This window comes from Lutra lutra, chromosome 1 (assembly GCF_902655055.1).
Source record: "Lutra lutra chromosome 1, mLutLut1.2, whole genome shotgun sequence".
Classification (NCBI taxonomy): Eukaryota; Metazoa; Chordata; class Mammalia; order Carnivora; family Mustelidae; genus Lutra; species Lutra lutra.
In genome coordinates, this window is record NC_062278.1 from 167,771,140 (window position 1) to 167,788,671 (window position 17,532).

Here is a 17,532-nt window from a genome sequence, read left to right on the forward strand (position 1 = left end):
ATAGTTTTAAAATTGTTTTGAGTTGGTTGGATTCCATGGTAACCTGATCAGGAGTTCTCAATTCAGGAAAGGTGGTCTTTAAGGGGAAACCGGTGAAGATAGGGGAGAGGAGGATGGCTCATTTAGCAAAGGCAACAATCTAGGTGAAGGGAGAACTTTGTAAAGCAAAATACACCTTCCTTAGAAGCAATTAATCATATTATTAGACAAACTGCTTCAGCAGCTGGGGAAACAGCAGGAACATGTCAATTTTGCTTCCTTGGTTACAGGGAGTGATAGTGTACTTGACCTTCAGCAAGCAGGGTCAGAGAGAGGGCATCTTTAAAACAGTTCTGTCTGGTTTTGGTGAATGGAATTTATTGGCAGTTTAAAAGCAAATGCCTGAGTTTCCCCCAACCAACCCTTGGCCCTTTTTGGTTAGGCTCTCTGGCCTGGGAGGTTGCTGAGGAAAAATGTAAATAAAGCTGCAGGGAGCCAGGTAAGTGTTAAGTGTCCTAAAAAAAACAAGACTGCAATTTTGTTCTCATTCTGTTTCTGGGGAAAGCCTCCTTGTAATGCAGTGTATTTCATAGGTTCTTGTTTTTAGAGCAGTTGGTAAAATAGCAGTGGATTTAGACACCTATTATGTATTTTGAAGGAATTTAATTTAGTATGTGTTCCTACGCTTAGCACCTAGCAAATTATGTCTTCATAGGAACCTATATTTGAGTATGCTGGGGTAAATTCAGGTGGGGCAAAAACTGCTTGCTTGTTTGTGGTTTTCAACAATTTAAGTTGCTTGTGATTAGGGAGTTGCTCTTAAACACCTCATTGTTTTTACATAATGTGGTTAGTGATTGTTGACTGTTTGGATATTTGTTTTCATGCCAAGAAATATAGGACTGTGATTTTATATTTTTAAGCATATTATCAGCTGGAAAATTTAAAAACTGTTTAATCACCTCTGATATAAATGAGACTGACTTTGAAATGTTCAGGTTTGAATCCTTTATTGACGCCAGTATAATGAAGAGCCTAAATTACCAGTCATCGGGAGAATTTATTTTTTAGGAACACAACACCCTGGCATTGTAAGGTCCTAATCCTTTGTGTGAGGGGAGAGATGAGGCCTTTCAAGGCCGGCAGCCTCCTGTGGATTCCTCTCTCTGTGCTGCAAGTTGCCACACAAAGAGGGTTTAACTCTTTGCCCACTGACCCTGCCCACTTACTACTTAATGGTCCTTTGAAATAAAAATAAAAGGAGGATGTGGTACATTTCTGTTCAGGCTGAAGGTATCCCATGGCTGAAACCTTTTACCCTACTTAGGTATTTATATTATTCATTGTTTCACTGGGAATGTTTAGAAGTCTGAAGTTTGTGGTTGAGATTTGTAACATATTAGGTCTGCATGATCTCCCCCACCGCCAACAGGGTGTGAACTTGGTTCCCCTATTAATAACCCATGGGAATGTTGCAGCCAGAACTTGGAATAAATTACAGATTTAGAAACTCTTAATATTTGCTTCTCAATGCTGTGGGCTTTCTCTTCAACCTAGATGTCCATCTTTCAGCGTGTAAACCACAGGAATTTTTCCAGGAATTTTTTTCCTTTAAAAAATGCTGCCAAAGCAATGTCATCTTATGATGTAATAGAGAAGGTTCTCACTCCAGGGTGAAAATGTATGAATTTTCCTAGCAGCCTCATAAACCCAGGTATGTCAGTGAAAGCCTGTACTCCTTGGGTTTGTGTAATAAACTGCCAAAGCAGGTGTTGTACAGTACCTGTAGGATGTCTAATTAGCAGACAGGCAGGAGAGTGGAATAGAAGAAGAAATGGTCTAGGCAGAGTCCCAGGATCAAGGACTATAAAACAGAATTCTTACTCATTCCTGAAGTTAATAAATGTTCATTCACTAAGCAATCATTGTGGCCCTAAGAACCTGGCCTGGGGAGTAAAAGGAGAAAAAGGACATGTTTCATACTGCCCTCTGAGGCTGGCTTAACCAAGCAGTTATGGTAGGTGCCTTGTGGAGAGTGCTAAGATGCAGGAGCTTGGAGCACCCAGAACGGGACCTGTATATCAACTTGAGGGATCAGGAAGGGCTGGCCTGAGGAGAAGGGGTTTTATTAAACTCTTTAGACAGTAAACATTTGTGTGTTGGGCAAGCATGATTAACTTTTTTTTTTATGATTTTATTTATTTATTTGACAGAAAGAGAGCAAGCATGTGCACAAGCAAGGGGAGCCACAGGCAGAGGGAGAGGAAGAAGCAGATTCCCCGCTGAGCAGGAAACTCAATGCGGGGCTCTATCTCAGGACTCTGGGATCATGACTTGAGCTGAAGGCAGACACTTAGGGCAGTTTACTTCAGAAAAGATGCAAAACAGGACAGATGATTTTACCCTTTAAGTGTGAGTCTGAAACCATGCCCAGGAAGGTGTGTTACCAAACATACTTTCACATCCTGCTTGCTCATGGTTTAATTGAGTCCTTTGGACTAGCCATTTTCCTGCTAAAATGCAGGTGTTCTGGCCAGTGTGTAAGGCACACCTGGGAACGAATGATCCTGTCCTTTGCAACTTGAGTGGACTGAAGGAGTAGAAAGTAGGCTAAGGCAAAAGGCCAAGACTAACATCAGGTACTGAAAAGGTAGGCAGGAAAGGATGGAAAGGAAATGCTCCTGCTAGTTAATTTGCATCAATATTTTTATGTCCTATTACCAAATTGGCTTTTTATTACTGTGCTAAATGATACTCAGTGATAAGCTTCTGGAAAGAAAAAAGTGGATTCCTCACCTGGATATGTACTTATAGTATCAGCCTCTGAATCCATATAGCTTCAAGAATTTCCGAGCAGTCCTATCGTGGCATCACTTTGCCTTCAAGCCAGATCATATCAAACTGCCCCTGATGCCACTAGAACACACCTTCTCCCTAAAGGTCACAAGGGTGCAGGGGATCCTAAATGTTTTCCCATTAACCTGTCACCTCCAGAGTTAAGCATTCCTCTGCTAAATTCAAGGGATATTTTGGGCTATTCATCTTACCTAAATTTGTTACTGAGCTACTGGGAGCCTATTGCCAATGTGACCCATACTCCTCTCAGGCAAATTTGTAGAGGCCCTTGGGCTTCTCATACAAAAGGAATCCTAAAATTTACAAGCATATCCTTTAACAGGTGAGGGAACCAGAGTCTAGAGAGTTTAACTGTGACCCACACAGAAGTTGGCAGAAAGCAGTCTTCGCACCCAGTCTGTGCTGCATCCATTCTAGCTATCTTCCCCCAATAGATGCTCTAAGACAGAACCACTTTTTTTTTAAAAGATTTTATTTATTTATTTGAGAGAGAGACAGAGAGAGCATGAGCGAGGAGAAGGTCAGAGGGAGAAGCAGACTCCCCATGGAGCTGGGAGCCCGATGTGGGACTCGATCCCGGGATCCCGGGATCATGACCCGAGCCGAAGGCAGTCGTCCAACCAACTGAGCCACCCAGGCGTCCCCAGAACCACTTTTGATTGTTCTGCACACCCAGCATGCAGCAAGCTCTAGGGTAGCACAGGGTTGATACATAGCAGGTTCAAGTGAAACATGGACAACCGTCTCTTTCGCCTTATTCACATAGAAAGCTTCTTTGAAACCCTAATACATACTTCTGAATACTGTTATTCTTTTAAATAAACTTTAATGTACATAAGTTTACAATTCATAAGTGTGTGACACAATTATCACACAGAGGTCATGTCCATGTAAACACTACTCAGGTTATAAGCAGAATAGAGGGCTGCCTGGCTGGCTCATGAGTTTGAGCCTCACCTTGGGCATAGAGATTATTTTTCTTAAAAAAGGTAGAATAAATTTCCTTCTTCCTTCCAATTACTGCTCCTACCCCTCTCCCTAAAGGTGACCTTTATTCTGACTCCTTAAATAATTTTCTATTTGTTTATTTTATTCATCTAAAAATAATTTAGGAACTCTATTAAGGTATAATTCACGTATCATACAATTTACCTAAAGTGCATAATTCTGTGGCTTTTATTAATTCATAAGGTCGTGTAGTCATCACCGCTATCTTGTTGCAGAATATTTTTTGTTAACACAAAAAGAAACACCCTTTAGGTGTCACCCACTTACCCCATTTCCTTATTCCCTAGCCATAGGCAACCCCTGTTTACTTTATGGGTTCTTTGGGGTTTGTTTAACTTGCTTATTCGGGACATTTCATATCAATGAAACCAAGCAATCTGTAGTCTTTTATGTCTGGTCTCAGTATGTTTTCAAGGTTCATCCACAATATAGCTTGAGTCAGTACTTCATTTTTTTTCCCTTAAGATTTTATTTATTTGGGGTGCCTGGGTGGTTCAGTCGTTAACCATCTGCCTTTGGCTCAGGTCATGATCCTGGGGTTCTGGGATCGAGGCCTGCATTGGGCTCCCCACTCAGTGGGATGCCTGCTTCTTCCTCTCCCACTCCCTGCTTGTGTTTCTTCTCTCACTGTCTCTCTCTGTCAAATAAATAAATAAAATCTTTAAAAAAAAAAAAAAAGATTTTATTTATTTATTTGCTGGGGGGAGAGGGTAGAGAGTGAGAGAGCACAAGCAGAGGGAGTGGCACGCAGAAGGAGAAGCAGGCTCCCTAATGAGCAAGGAGCCCAATGTGGGACTCGAACCCACGACCCTTGGGGTAAGGACCTGAGCTGAAGGCAGCTGCTTAACCAACTAAGCCTCCCAGGTGTCCTTATAGTATATATATATTTTTTTATATGCCTCTGGATTCAGTTTGCTAATGTCTTATTGAGGATTGTTACATCTATATGGATAAGGAATATTGGTTTGTAGTTTTCTTGTGATGTCTTTCCCTAGTTTTGGTTACATAGAATGAATTGAGAAGTGTTCCCTCTCATTTTTTGTAAGGGTTTATAAAGCATTGGTTCTTAATAAACCTTTTTTTTTTTTTTTTTTTTTTTTTTTAATGAGAGCAAGCATGTGCGAATGGGCAGGGGGAATCTTAAGAATCTTTTTTTTTTAAGATTTTATTTGTTTGAGAGAGAGACAGAGATAGTGACAGAGCATGTGTGGGGAGGAGAGGGAGAAGCAGACTCCCCACTGAGCATCTGTGATCTGATCAGGGAGCCCTCCATGGGGCTTGATCCCAAGACCCTGGAATCATGATCTGGGCAGAAGGCAGACACTTAAATGGCTAAGCCACCCAGCCTCCTCTTAAGAGAGAATCTTAATTAAGCAATCTCCATGCTCAGTGTGGTGCAAACGTGAGGCTTGATCTCCTGATCCTGAGATCATGACCTGAGCAAAAATGAAGAGTCAGTCACTTAACTGATTGAGCCAAACAGGCACCCCATGATATGCTTTTATTCAAGGAGCAGTAATAACTGCCCACTTCAGGTGCCCAGATGACCACTCAGAACCTTGAACCTTGCCTTTGGTGGGTATTGACTAAATTACAGACCTTTGTATAATTGATGGGCTTTTCCCAGCTCCATCCCAGTGGGACTGGGGGATTACCAGGACTCTTGGACAAGTAGTTTTTCATTATAGTGCTGGTTCTTTTTGTCATCCTCTATGGTGCTATGAGAGCCTTTCTTCAGGAAACTGTCATCTTAAAGGAGTGTTTTAGAGCTGGTTTTGGAGAGAATGAAAACATTCAAAGATCATTTCTAAAAAGTTACTGTAGTAGCTATTTATTAAAGTTGTATAGAGCAGATTTGAAATTCCTTTTTTTTTTTTTTCTGGGAATTTTTTTGTTTTGGGGGTATTTGTTTTTTTATTTTCAACATTAGAAATAGCTCTCTTAAGATTGTATTTTCTTAAGACAGCCATCCTGTGGCAATATCTCATTAGTTTGTCATTCTGGATCCAAACACCAGAACTACTCAAGTTTATTACTCAAAGCCACAATGAAAGCAAGAAGTGTGGTCCCTAGCCACCACTGGGCATTTTTCTTTTTTTTTAATTAACATATAATGTATTATTTGCTTCAGGGGTACAGGCCTGTAAATCATCAGTCTTACACAATTCACAGCACTCACCATAGCACATACCCTCCCCAGTCTCCAACACCTAGCCACCCTATCCCTTCCTCCCCACCCCCCAGCAACCCTCAGTTTATTTCTGGAGATTAAGAGTCTCTTATGGTTTGTCTCCCTCCCCAGTCCTATCTTGTTTCATTTTTTTCCCCTCCCTACACCCCATGAGCCCCCCACCCCCGCTGCTTCTCAAATTCCTCATAGCAGAGTGATCGTATAATAATTGTTTTTCTCTGATTGACTTATTGCGTTTAGCATAATAACCTCTAGTTCCATCCACATCGTTGCAAATGGCAAGATTTCATTTCTTTGGATGGCTGAATAGTATTCCATTCCATAGTATTCCATTGTGTATGTATATACACACATACCACATCTTCTTTATCCGTTCATCTGTTGATGGACATCTAGGTTCTTTCCATAGTTTTGGCTATTACGGACATTGCTGCTATAAACATTCGGGTGCACGTGCCCCTTTGGATCACTACATTTTATCTTTAGGGTAAATACCAAGTAGTGCAATTACTGAGTTGTAGGGTAGCTCTGTTTTCAACTTTTTGAGGAGCCTTCATACTATTTTTCCAGGGTGGCTGCACCAGCTTGCATTCCTACCAACAGTATAGGAAGGTTCCCCTTTCTCCACACCCTGGCCAACATGTCGTTTCCTGACTTGTTAATTTTAGCCATTCTGATTGGTGTGAGGTGGTATCTCACTGTGGTTTTGATTTGTATTTCCCTGATGCCAAGTGATGTTAAGCACTTTTCATGTGTCTGTTGGCCATTTGGATGTCTTCTTTGCAGAAATGTCTGTTCATGTCTTCTGACTACTGGGCATTTTTCTGAGCTACCTTGTGATCCAGTCCACTTCCTGCCCCCCAACAGGTACCACGGACACAGACCTCTCGGCCGGAATCTCCAGGGATGACCAGCCCCTCCCCACGCATCCAGATAATCTCCACCGACTCTGCGGTAGCTTCACCTCAGCGAATTCAGGTACCTGCACCAATCCCACTTGGTTCCAGCCACCTGCCCAAACGTAGTCCTGCATTCTGAATCCTTTCCAGACAAACCTGCCTCAGGATTTCACTGAAGAGTTGTGCCTCTTGGGCATCAAGTACAATACAACTTCATTTATTCTTTAAAAACTAAAACAGAAAAAGTCTACATTGATTGAACTAACTTACCTTAAATGCAAAAGTCTAAACTGTTGTTTGAAACTGTTGGCATCAATGTACCAGTTAATTACTTACATGCTTCCATTTTGAGAAGCAGTATGTCCTAGTAGTTAAGTGTATGGGTCGCCACTTGAAGTCAAATTCAGTGCCCAACTTTTTAGCTATTTTGATCCTGAAAATTAACTTTTCAATGCCTCATTTTTTTTCATTTAGAAAACATATGTAAACCTCACAAAGTTATTGTGAGGAATCAATGGGTATTGCTTATAAAGTGCTTAGAACAGTGATTGGCACATGCTAATGTTCAGTATGTGCTAATTATCTATATGCAATAATTATTTCTAGTATTATTGTTATTAACTATTTAGTATTCACTTATGATAGGTTTAATCTTCCCCAGGGTCTGAACCTGCCTCTGGCCCATTGAAGAAGGAGAAGATACGTGTATTGAAATCATGATCAACAAGTTGGGAGGAAGGGATAACATGTTGATGACACACTTTTTTTTTTTTTTTTTTAAGATTTTATTTATTTGACAGTCAGAGATCACAAGTAGGCAGAGAGGCAGGGAGAAAGAGAGAAGGGAAGCAGGATCCCTGCTGAGCAGAGAGCCCAGTGTGGGGCTTGATCCCAGGACCCGGAGACCATGACCTGAGCCAAAGGCAGAGGCTTAACCCACTGAGCCACCCAGGCAGATTAAAGATTCAAAGTTACCTCAACAAGCTGAAATCAAAAGGCCAAACCAAAAAAAAAAAGAAGATGATGATGAATGGCAGAAAAATATTAGTTACATAACAAATTTGAGAGACTACCAGGGTGGACAGTAATTTGAGTGAATAAGTAAAAGGATTGCTTCATTCACAGTTTATTCCAAGCTCGGTATACTTGAACAGGATGATATCGTAACTAGATGATTTCTATAATGTTAACCCACTCTTAAAAGTGATTTTGTGATTTTTTTTTTTTTTGGACTACCTATTATAAACTAAACATAGAAGAGCTCTAACAAGTAAAATGAAAGAAGTTAAAGATTATATTCCCTAGGGGGCGCCTGGGTGGCTCAGTGGGTTAAAGCGTCTGCCCTCGGCTCAGGTCATGATCCCAGGGTGCTGGGATCTAGCCCCGCATCAGGCTCTCTGCTCGGCAGGGAGCCTGCTTCCCCCTCTCTGCCTGCCTCTGCCTGCTGGTGATCTCTGTCTGTCAAATAAATAAATAAAATCTTAAAAAAAAAAAAAAAAAGATTATATTCCCATTATGTCTGTACTGCATAATACTTTATCATAAATACTGATGCTCATATAAGTCATTTTAACTTCACACCAGTAGGAAACATGTATCTGAGTGTTTGGAAATTCAAAAGTAATGGGCTCTCAGAATTACGAACTCTGTAGCTAAACTATTTTTTTCTCTTTATTTTGTTCTTGTTTGCTCCTCATTGTGACTTGAAAATGGGTCCTTTATCGTTTTGTGGGGTATGTGTTAGAATTCTGCCTACATAACTCTCCCAACTCTGGGAAAGGACCTACTGCATTTAATCATAGCCTATATATCTTGGGCTCACAACAATCTGAGAGCAAATGAGAACATAGAAAGTCCCCCTGGAGACCGTCAGTAGCTAATGTATGTATCAAGAGAGTACACCTTTCCCCCCATATTGGTAGGAGAAGAATCTCTCTTTTCCTAAGGGCCATTCTAGCACCTCATTCCTTACAGTGGGCTATCCCCATGTCATGGTGCTTGGCCCATGGTGACACTGCTGTCCCGGCTGGAATGCAATGCGGTAAGGTCCCTTGAACAGAAGTCTTCTAGATTAGATGTTTGGTGTTGAGCTTTTAGTCCCTCTGGGGAAGATAAGCCTTTGGCATGAATTTATATACAGTGAATGTAGTTAAAATCTTTTCATTGTGAACTGTCAATAAAATTGGACATAACCCTAAGTGCAGCTGAATTGACTATATTTCAAGGTTTGTTTTTTGTTTGTTTTATTTTGTTAAGGAAAATAAAGGTTATAGGATGATTTTTTTGGTTGTTGATGTTGGTGTTGATGGCTTCAGTAAAGTGTTTCATTCCTAGCCCTGACTTCAGTGATGAATCTCCCAACACCCTGAGGCCTGGGAAGAGAATAAGTGCTATGGTGTTTTCATGAATAACAATGCTTAGAACCCAAATGGTGGCTTCTGTGATAAAGTTGGGAAGGAAAGATTATATAATAAGGTGGTTAGGGCTGGGTGACATTTAAGAGCTTTGGCTCTGTGGAACAACCTTAGGATCAAATCTTGTCTCCACTCAGCTATTTGACTCTGGAGAAATTTTCTATAACCTCTATAGCTATAAAATGACAACAATAATATACCTACTTAATAGGATTTTAAAAGGATTAAGCGCTTACAATCTTACAGTAAACATATACCGATGTTAGCAACTGAGTTATAATTTTTTTAAGTTTTATTTTTATATAATTTCAAACTTACATGGAAATCCTGTATATCTACCCAGATTCACCATTTGTTTGCTGTTAACATTCTAAGTGAATGTACATACATTTTTTTAATCATTTGAGAATAGAGATATCATACCTCTTTGCCCTAAATATTTCAGTTTGTATTTTCTAAGAACAGTGACATTTTCTTACATAATCACAACACAGTTCTCAAAATCAGGGAATTTAATATTGAAACGTGCCATTATCTAATCCATACTTCATATTCTAAAATGTCATTGGTTGTCATAGTTTAAGTCCTTCATAGCTGTTTTCTCCCATTCCAGGATTTGTTATTGTTTTTAATAACTATAATGTGACAGTCAACACAAGATCAGTATATCTAGTTATATAGGCCCCCAGAGAGTGATCTGGAACATAGAATTTTATCTGTCAGTATCTTGTCATCCTAATGACTACAAAGGGCTTTGGGGCCAAGTGGTAAGGCTGGGGAAAGTAGCCTTGTGGCTGGAATCAAAGAGAGCCATTGTTTTGGGGATACAGAGGTCTAGGGTGGGGGCTGTGGAAGGAGATAGGGAGATAAGAAGAGCCATAGGGGAGCACCCAGTTGTCTGAGAATTAGGCTTAATCAAACCCATCCAATCCCAAGGTAGCCTCTCAGTAAATCTCGTAAGTTTTCATCATAATGCAGTGTTTCCAGGCCAGCAGTTTGCAAATTTTGTCTTTATTGCTTCCCACATGACATAAACATGAGGTTCAAAAAAAAAATTTTTTTTTTAAAGATTTTATTTATTTGACACAGAGAGAGAGATCACAAGTAGGCAGAGAGAGAGAGAGAGAGGAAGGGAAACAGGCTCCCCGCTTAGCAGAGAGCCCGGTGCAGGGCTCAATCCCAAGACCCTGGGATCATGACCTGAGCCGAAGGCAGAGGCTTTAACCCACTGAGCCACCCAGGTGCCCCGAAAAAAAATTTTTTAATCCAGCTTTTAAATCAGTCAAGATAGATTAAAAGAAAAACACACTTGAACTTGTCCTATACCAAATTTGACATGCTGGGGATCAAAGGTGTGCTCACATGTACCGCCATGTTCATTGTTTGGGGCAGACCATGGTATAAAGCTTCTCTTGCCATTTCTTTGTGTTTTAAGGTTTTCCTGAGATACTCCTCCATAATCCCCATTTCAAATTTATGTTTTGAGAGTATCATTGTATTCAGTGTTTGACCTAAGGAAATGTTTGAATTTGATCTTATAAAATATATGATAAAATACTTGCTTTATCTACTTATCATATATTGAAGTTTCACATTTTACTAGGAAAGACTTCTGCTATTCTATATTTTTTAAGAGTTTGAAATCTTTTTTTTTTTAAGACATTTATTTATTTATTTGACAGGCAGAGATCACAAGTAGGCAGAGAGGCAGGCAGAGAGAGAGAGGGAAGCAGGCTTCCCGCTGAGCAGAGAACCCGATGTGGGACTCGATCCCAGAACCCCGAGATTATGACCTGAGCTAAAGGCAGCGGCTTAACCCACTGAGCCACCCAGGCACCCAAGAGTTTGAAATCTTAACTTGGGCTCTTAAAGCACTTCCTTCCCTCTTTCTTCTACTACTCTTTCTTCCTGCACATCCCTTCTTAAATGCCAGTACTTGTTTTTTGTCCTCTGCATGTCCTAAGCCATCTGACGTTTCTTTTCTCACTCTGATGTTCTCCTGGCCCCGCTCAGGTACTCACTGCTGTAACAAAATCACCATATCAAAGGGTACAGAGAAAATGATGCATCTCCCTTCCTCCTCTTCCCCAAGTCACCCAGGTCTCTCGCAGGAGGTAGCCACTATTATCATATTGTTTATTTGTTTTTTCAGAGACAGGCTGTACATACAGACCAAAAGCACGCTTGTAAATATGTACAGTGTATTATTCATGCATGTAGACATTTTTCTAGACTGTTCTACACCTTACTCTTTTGTCTTAACATTTCTTAGAGGTAGTTCCTGCGGGGTAGAAAGAGCTCCTTCTTTCTCTTGAATGGCAGTTTTGATATCCCGTGGATGCTGTAGTGAATACCTTTTACCTGTTTAATTTAGCACATCTGTAGAATGAGTTCCTCAAACTAGGATTGCTAGGAGGAAAGATGTATCCATATGTAATTTTTTATTGAGGTGTAGTTGACCTATCACATCACATTAACTTCAGGTATACAACATAATGATTTTTTTTTTAAGATTTTATTTATTTATTTAACAGAGAGATCATAAGTAGGCAGGCAGAGAGTGAGGGGGAAGCAGGCTCCCCTCTGAGCAGAGAGCCCAATGCGGGGGTCAAACCTGAGGACCCTGAGATCATGACCTGAGCAGAAGTCAGAGGCCTTAACCCACTGAGCCACCCAGGCACCCCTACAACATAATGATTTTTTTAAATATTTATTTGAGAGAGAGTGTGCACAAGAGAGACCATGAGCAGGTGAGAAGGGCAGAGGGAGAGGGAGAAGAATATTCTCTGCTGAGCCCAATGCAGGACTTGATCCTAGGACCCTGGGATCATGACCTGAGCAGAAGGCAGATACCCAGACGACTGAGCCACCCAGGCACCCCAGTGTAATGGTTTGATATTTGTATATGTTGTGAAATGATCACACCATAAGTCAGGTTACCATCCATCACCGTACGTGGTGAGACGTTTTTTTTCTCGTACTAAAAACTTTTTTAAGATTTACTCTCTTAGCAACTTTCAGGTTTACAACACAGTATTAACTGTAGTCACCGTGCTGTATGTTGCATCCCCGTGACATTTATTTTATAATTGGAAATAGTACCTTTTGACCTCTTTTGCACATTCTGACCCCCCCCCCCCTTCCCAACCACCCCACTTCAGGGAGCCACCAATCTGTGCTGTGTATCTATGAGCTCTTTTTTTTTTTTTTTTAAAGACTCCACATGTAAATGAGATCGTATAGTCTTTGTCTTTCTTTGCCTGACTTATTTCACTTAGCATACTGCTCTCAAGGTCTCTCCATGTTGTTGCAGGTGGCAAAATTATGTTCTTTTTTATGGCTGTACAGTACTCAGTTGCATATAAATAAACACATAACATACATACTACATTTTCTTTATCCACTCATCCATCTATAGACACATACGTTGTTTCCATATGTTGGCAATTATAAATAATGCTATGATGAACATTGAGGTGCATATATCTTTTTGAGCTAGTGTTTTTGTTTTCCTTGGATAAATACCTAGAAGTGGAATTGCTGGATTATATATGATAGTTCTATTTTTAATTTTTTAAAAAATTAAAGCCACTGTTTTTCATAGTGGCCACACCAATTTTATATTCTTACCAACTGTGCATGAGGGCTCCTTTTTCTCCACATCCTTGCCAACACTTGGTATTACTTTTTATTATTATTTGATACTATCCATTCTGACAGGTGTGAAGTGATAGTGCGTTGTGGTTTTGGTTTGCATTTCCCTGGTAATTAGTGATGTTTAGCATCTTTTCGGTACCTGTTGGCCAACTTTCTGTCTTTTGGAAAATATCTGTTCAGATCCTCTGCCCATTTTTTAATCAGTTTGTTTTTTGCTGTCGAGGTGTTTGAGTTTTTATATAATTTGCATATTAACCCCTTAATGGATACATAATTTACAGATATCTTCTCCCATTCAGTAGATTGTCTTTTCATTTTGTTTATGGTTTCCTTTGCTGTGCAGAAGCTTTTTAGTTTCATATAGTTTCACTTCTTTATTTTTGCTTTTGGGGTCAGATCACCAAAACTAATGTCAAGCTTACCGTCTTTTTATGTTTTCTTCTGGGAGCTTTATGGTTTCAGGTCTTAAAATCAAATCTTCCCTTGTTTTGTTTTGTTTTGTTTTGTTTTTTAAGACTTTGTTTGAGAGCGAGAATGCGAGTGGGGGGTGGGCTCAGAGGGAGAGGGAGAGAGAGAATGCCATGCAGACTCTGTGCTGAACCCGACATGGGGCTCAGTTTCATGACCCAGAGATCATGACCTGAGTCAAAACCAAGAGACAGGCACTTAACCGACTGAGCACCCAGGTTCCCCAAGTCTTCCTTTGATTTTGAGTTGATCTTATATGGTGTAAAATAGTCGTCCCATTTCATTCTTCTGTACATGGCTGTCCAGTTTTCCCAATATCATTCACTTATTGAAGAGGCTGTCCTTTCCCCATGGTATATTCTTGGCTCCTCTTTCATAAATTATTAACCATATTTGTGTGGATTTATTTCTGGGCTCTTCTTTGCCATTCATCTGCATTTCTTTTTTTATGCCAATACCATACTGTCTTGATTATATAGCTTTTTTTTTTTTAAGATTTTATTTATTTATTTGACAGAGAGAGATCACAAGTAGGCAGAGAGGCAAGCAGAGAGAGAGGGGGAAGCAGGCTCCCTGCTGAGCAGAGAGCCCGATGCGGGCCTCGATCCCAGGACCCCGAGATCATGACCTGAGCTGAAGGCAGAGGCTTAATCCTCTGAGCCACCCAGGTGCCCCTATATAGCTTTATAATATAGTTTGAAATCAGGCAGTGTGATGCCTCCAGTTTTGTTCTTTTATTCTCAAGGTTGCTTTCGCTGTTTGTTTTTTGTGGTTCCATATAAATTTTAGGATTGCTTTGTTCTATCTCTGTGAAAAAAATGCCATTGGAATTTTGATAGGAATTTCATTGAATCTGTAGATTGCTTTGGGTAGTATAGACATTTTGACAGTATTAACTTTTTCAGCTTATGAGCACAGAATATTTTTCTATTTTTGTTTTCAGTTTCTTATACTAGTGTCTCATAGTTTTCAGTGTGAAGGTCTTTTCCTTCTTGGTTAAATTTATTCCTAGGTGTTTTATTCTTTTTGATTTAATTATAAATAAGATTGTTTTCTTAATTTCTCTTTATTAGTGTCTTATAGAAACAACAGATTTCTTTTATATAATTTTTATTTTTTTAAAGATTTTCTCCATTTATTTGACAGAGAGAGAGAACACAAACAGGGGGAGCAGTAGGCAGAGGGAGAGGAGAAGCAGGCTCCCTACTGAGCAAGGAGCCCAATGCTAGCGGGGCTTAATCCCAGGACTCTGGGATCATGACTTGAGCAGAAGGCAGACACCCAACCAGCTGAGCCACCCAGGCGCCCCTGCACAACAGATTTTTGTATATTGACTTTGTATCCTGCAACTTTGCCAGATTTGCCTATTAGCTCTAACAGTTTTTTGGTGAAGTCTCTAGGATTTTCTTTCTTTCCATCTTTCTGTCTTCCTCCTTCCTTCCCTCCCTCCCTTCTTTCCTTCTTGTAGGCTCAGTGCTGGGCTTGAACTCACAACCCTGAGATCAAGACCTGAGCTGAGATCAAATGTCAGACACTTAACTGACTGAGCCACCCAGGCGCCCCTTGTCTTTATGATTTTCTATGCATAATATCATGGCATTTGCAAATATTGACAGTTTCATCTCTTCCTTTTCAATTTGGATGCCTTTTACTTATTTTCCTTGCCTAATAGCACTGTCTAGGATTTCCAGTACTATGTAGGATAAAAGCAGCAACAGTACACATCTTTGTCTTATTCCTGATATTGGAGGAAAAGCTTTCAGCTTTTCACCTTTGAATATGAAGTTAGTGAAGTTGTCCATGTGTAATTTTGATAGTCACTGACAGATTGCCTTTCAAAGAGGTTGTGCCAACTTGTATTCCCACCAGCCCAATAGGAGGGTGCCCATTTCCCTATACACTTAACTATATATTATGTTCTATATACCGTTTAATATTTTTTAGTTCTCTAGGTGAAATATCACTGCTGTATAAGTTTTGCATTTCTGTTACTTATTCATCCATAAATACATAATAAACAAAAATTATTCTGTTTTTGAGTATCCAAGCTGATACTTAAATTTTATATAATCATAAATAAGAAAGTATTCTTTCCCCATCTTTCGCCATAACTCTACCTCCTTTACTTTTTCATCCAATAGGCTTTTTGAAAATTATGTCTAATTTTATTATTATCTTTTACATTAAATGTACTTTATGATCCAAGTGTAAATACATACATTAAAATTTTAGGCTTTTCTAGAACCACTGCTCTGAAATGTCCAAGATCAGTCAGCCAGCTAAGTATCTGTTCAATAAGAGGAATAATATTTGGAAAGCTTACAGGAAATAATTTATAAAAATAGAACATAATTCTAGAGTAACTTTTATAATATTGGCTATAGTTCTTTGCTGCACCTTCTCAGCCAGACTGCTAAATGTTGAAATCCCTCAGGGCTCTATTCTAGGCTCACTCTCTCCTCTCTGTATTTTCTCTGAGCCCATGGCTTAAATGTTATTTTATGCTAGTGATTTCCAAATAGATATCTATGGCCGGGACCTCTGCTGTGAACTCCATTTGGTTCGAAACATTTTAAATTTTTCTTGAGACTTCTTCTTTGACCCATGTGTTATTCAGAAGTGTGTTGTTTAATTTCTAAATATGTGGGGATTTTTTAAAACTATTTTTCTCTTTAATTTCTAGTTTAATTCCTTTGTGGTCTAAGAATGGATTCCTATTTTATGGCTCAGGATGTGATCTGTCTTATTGAATGTTCCATACAAGCTTGAGAAGAATCTGTACCCTGCTGTTGTTAGATCTATTATTTTATAAATGTCAGTTATATCAGGTTGATTGATAGTGCTGTCCAAGTCAACTGTATCCTTATTGATTTTCTGCCTGCTTCATCTACCATGCTGACAGGTCAGCAATGACATCTGCAACTATAGTTATTAATTTCTCTATTTCTCGTTGGCAGTTTTGTCATTTTTTGCCACATGTATTTTGAAGCTTTGTTGTTAGGTGCATACATGTTTAGGATTATTATGTATTTGGGGGAATCGACCCATTTATCATCATGTAATGTCCGCCTTTATGCCTGATATTTTCCTTGTTCTGAAGTCTGTTTGTCTCTAAATTCAATTCAGTTACTCCAAGTGTCTTTTGATTGATAACATGATGTCTTACTCCATGCCTTTGCTTTTGATCTGCCTGTGTCTAGGGTTTCCTGTTGACAACTTATAGTAGGGTCTTCCTTTTTTAACCAAACAAGTCTTACAGACCATTCCCTTTGGATTTCAGTTAGGGATGTTTCTGTTGACCTATCTTTAAGCTTACAAATTCTTTCCTTTGTTGTATCCAGTGTATTGACCAGTCCATCAAGGCATTCTTCATTTCTGTTACTGTATTTTTGATTTCCAGCATTTCCTGCTTCCTGAGAATTTCCATCTTCTTACATTTCTCATCTGTTCTTGCATGTTGTACTTTTTCCTCTAGAGACCTTAACATATTGATCTATTTTAAGTTTCTTGTTTAGTCATTCCAAGATTTTTGTCCTTTTGGAGTCTGATTCTGATGCTTGTTTTGTCTCTTCTGATTGTGTTTTTCTTACCTTTTGACATCTCTTGCACATATTCTTTTTAAAACCAGACAGTATCTGCTGTTAGATAATAAGAACTAAAGTAAATAAGCCTCTGCTATGAGGATTTATGTTAATCTGGCTAGGGTTGAACTGTGTGTGACGTTTGCTGTGGCTGTAGGTCCAGAGGCTTCACGTTCCTCTGGTGTCTTTGTCTCCGTCTCTCCTCCTGACTTTGGGCTTCTTGGATATTCCTCCTCAGAGAGTGTGTGTCTTGAAGCTCTTGGAGCTGTAATCTACTGTTACACTGGATCCCTGTTGGTGGGGTGGTAAAGTGTCATGGAGGGGAAGCATTCAATCACCGTATGATGAAGTCTCAGTATTTAGTGGACCTGTGTCCCTGGGCTTACAGGTATAAGAGTTCCAGGACCCAGTTCCAATTTTGGGGTGGGGTTGGAGGGGGTCCCACATATACAACACTAAGCAATTCTGTCACTGTCAGC

General features: G+C 39.7%; 1 protein-coding gene across 3 annotated transcripts in view; it reads left to right on the forward strand.

The window, feature by feature from the left end:
- NR2C2 (nuclear receptor subfamily 2 group C member 2) overlaps nt 1-17,532 on the forward strand; it is a 90,363-nt gene that overhangs the window by 41,713 nt on the left and 31,118 nt on the right. For all 3 annotated transcript variants that reach the window (XM_047743863.1, XM_047743855.1, XM_047743872.1), the window contains one exon: nt 6,902-7,012. In XM_047743863.1, the coding sequence (XP_047599819.1) occupies nt 6,902-7,012 (111 nt within the window). The remainder of the gene's footprint in view (nt 1-6,901; nt 7,013-17,532) is intronic.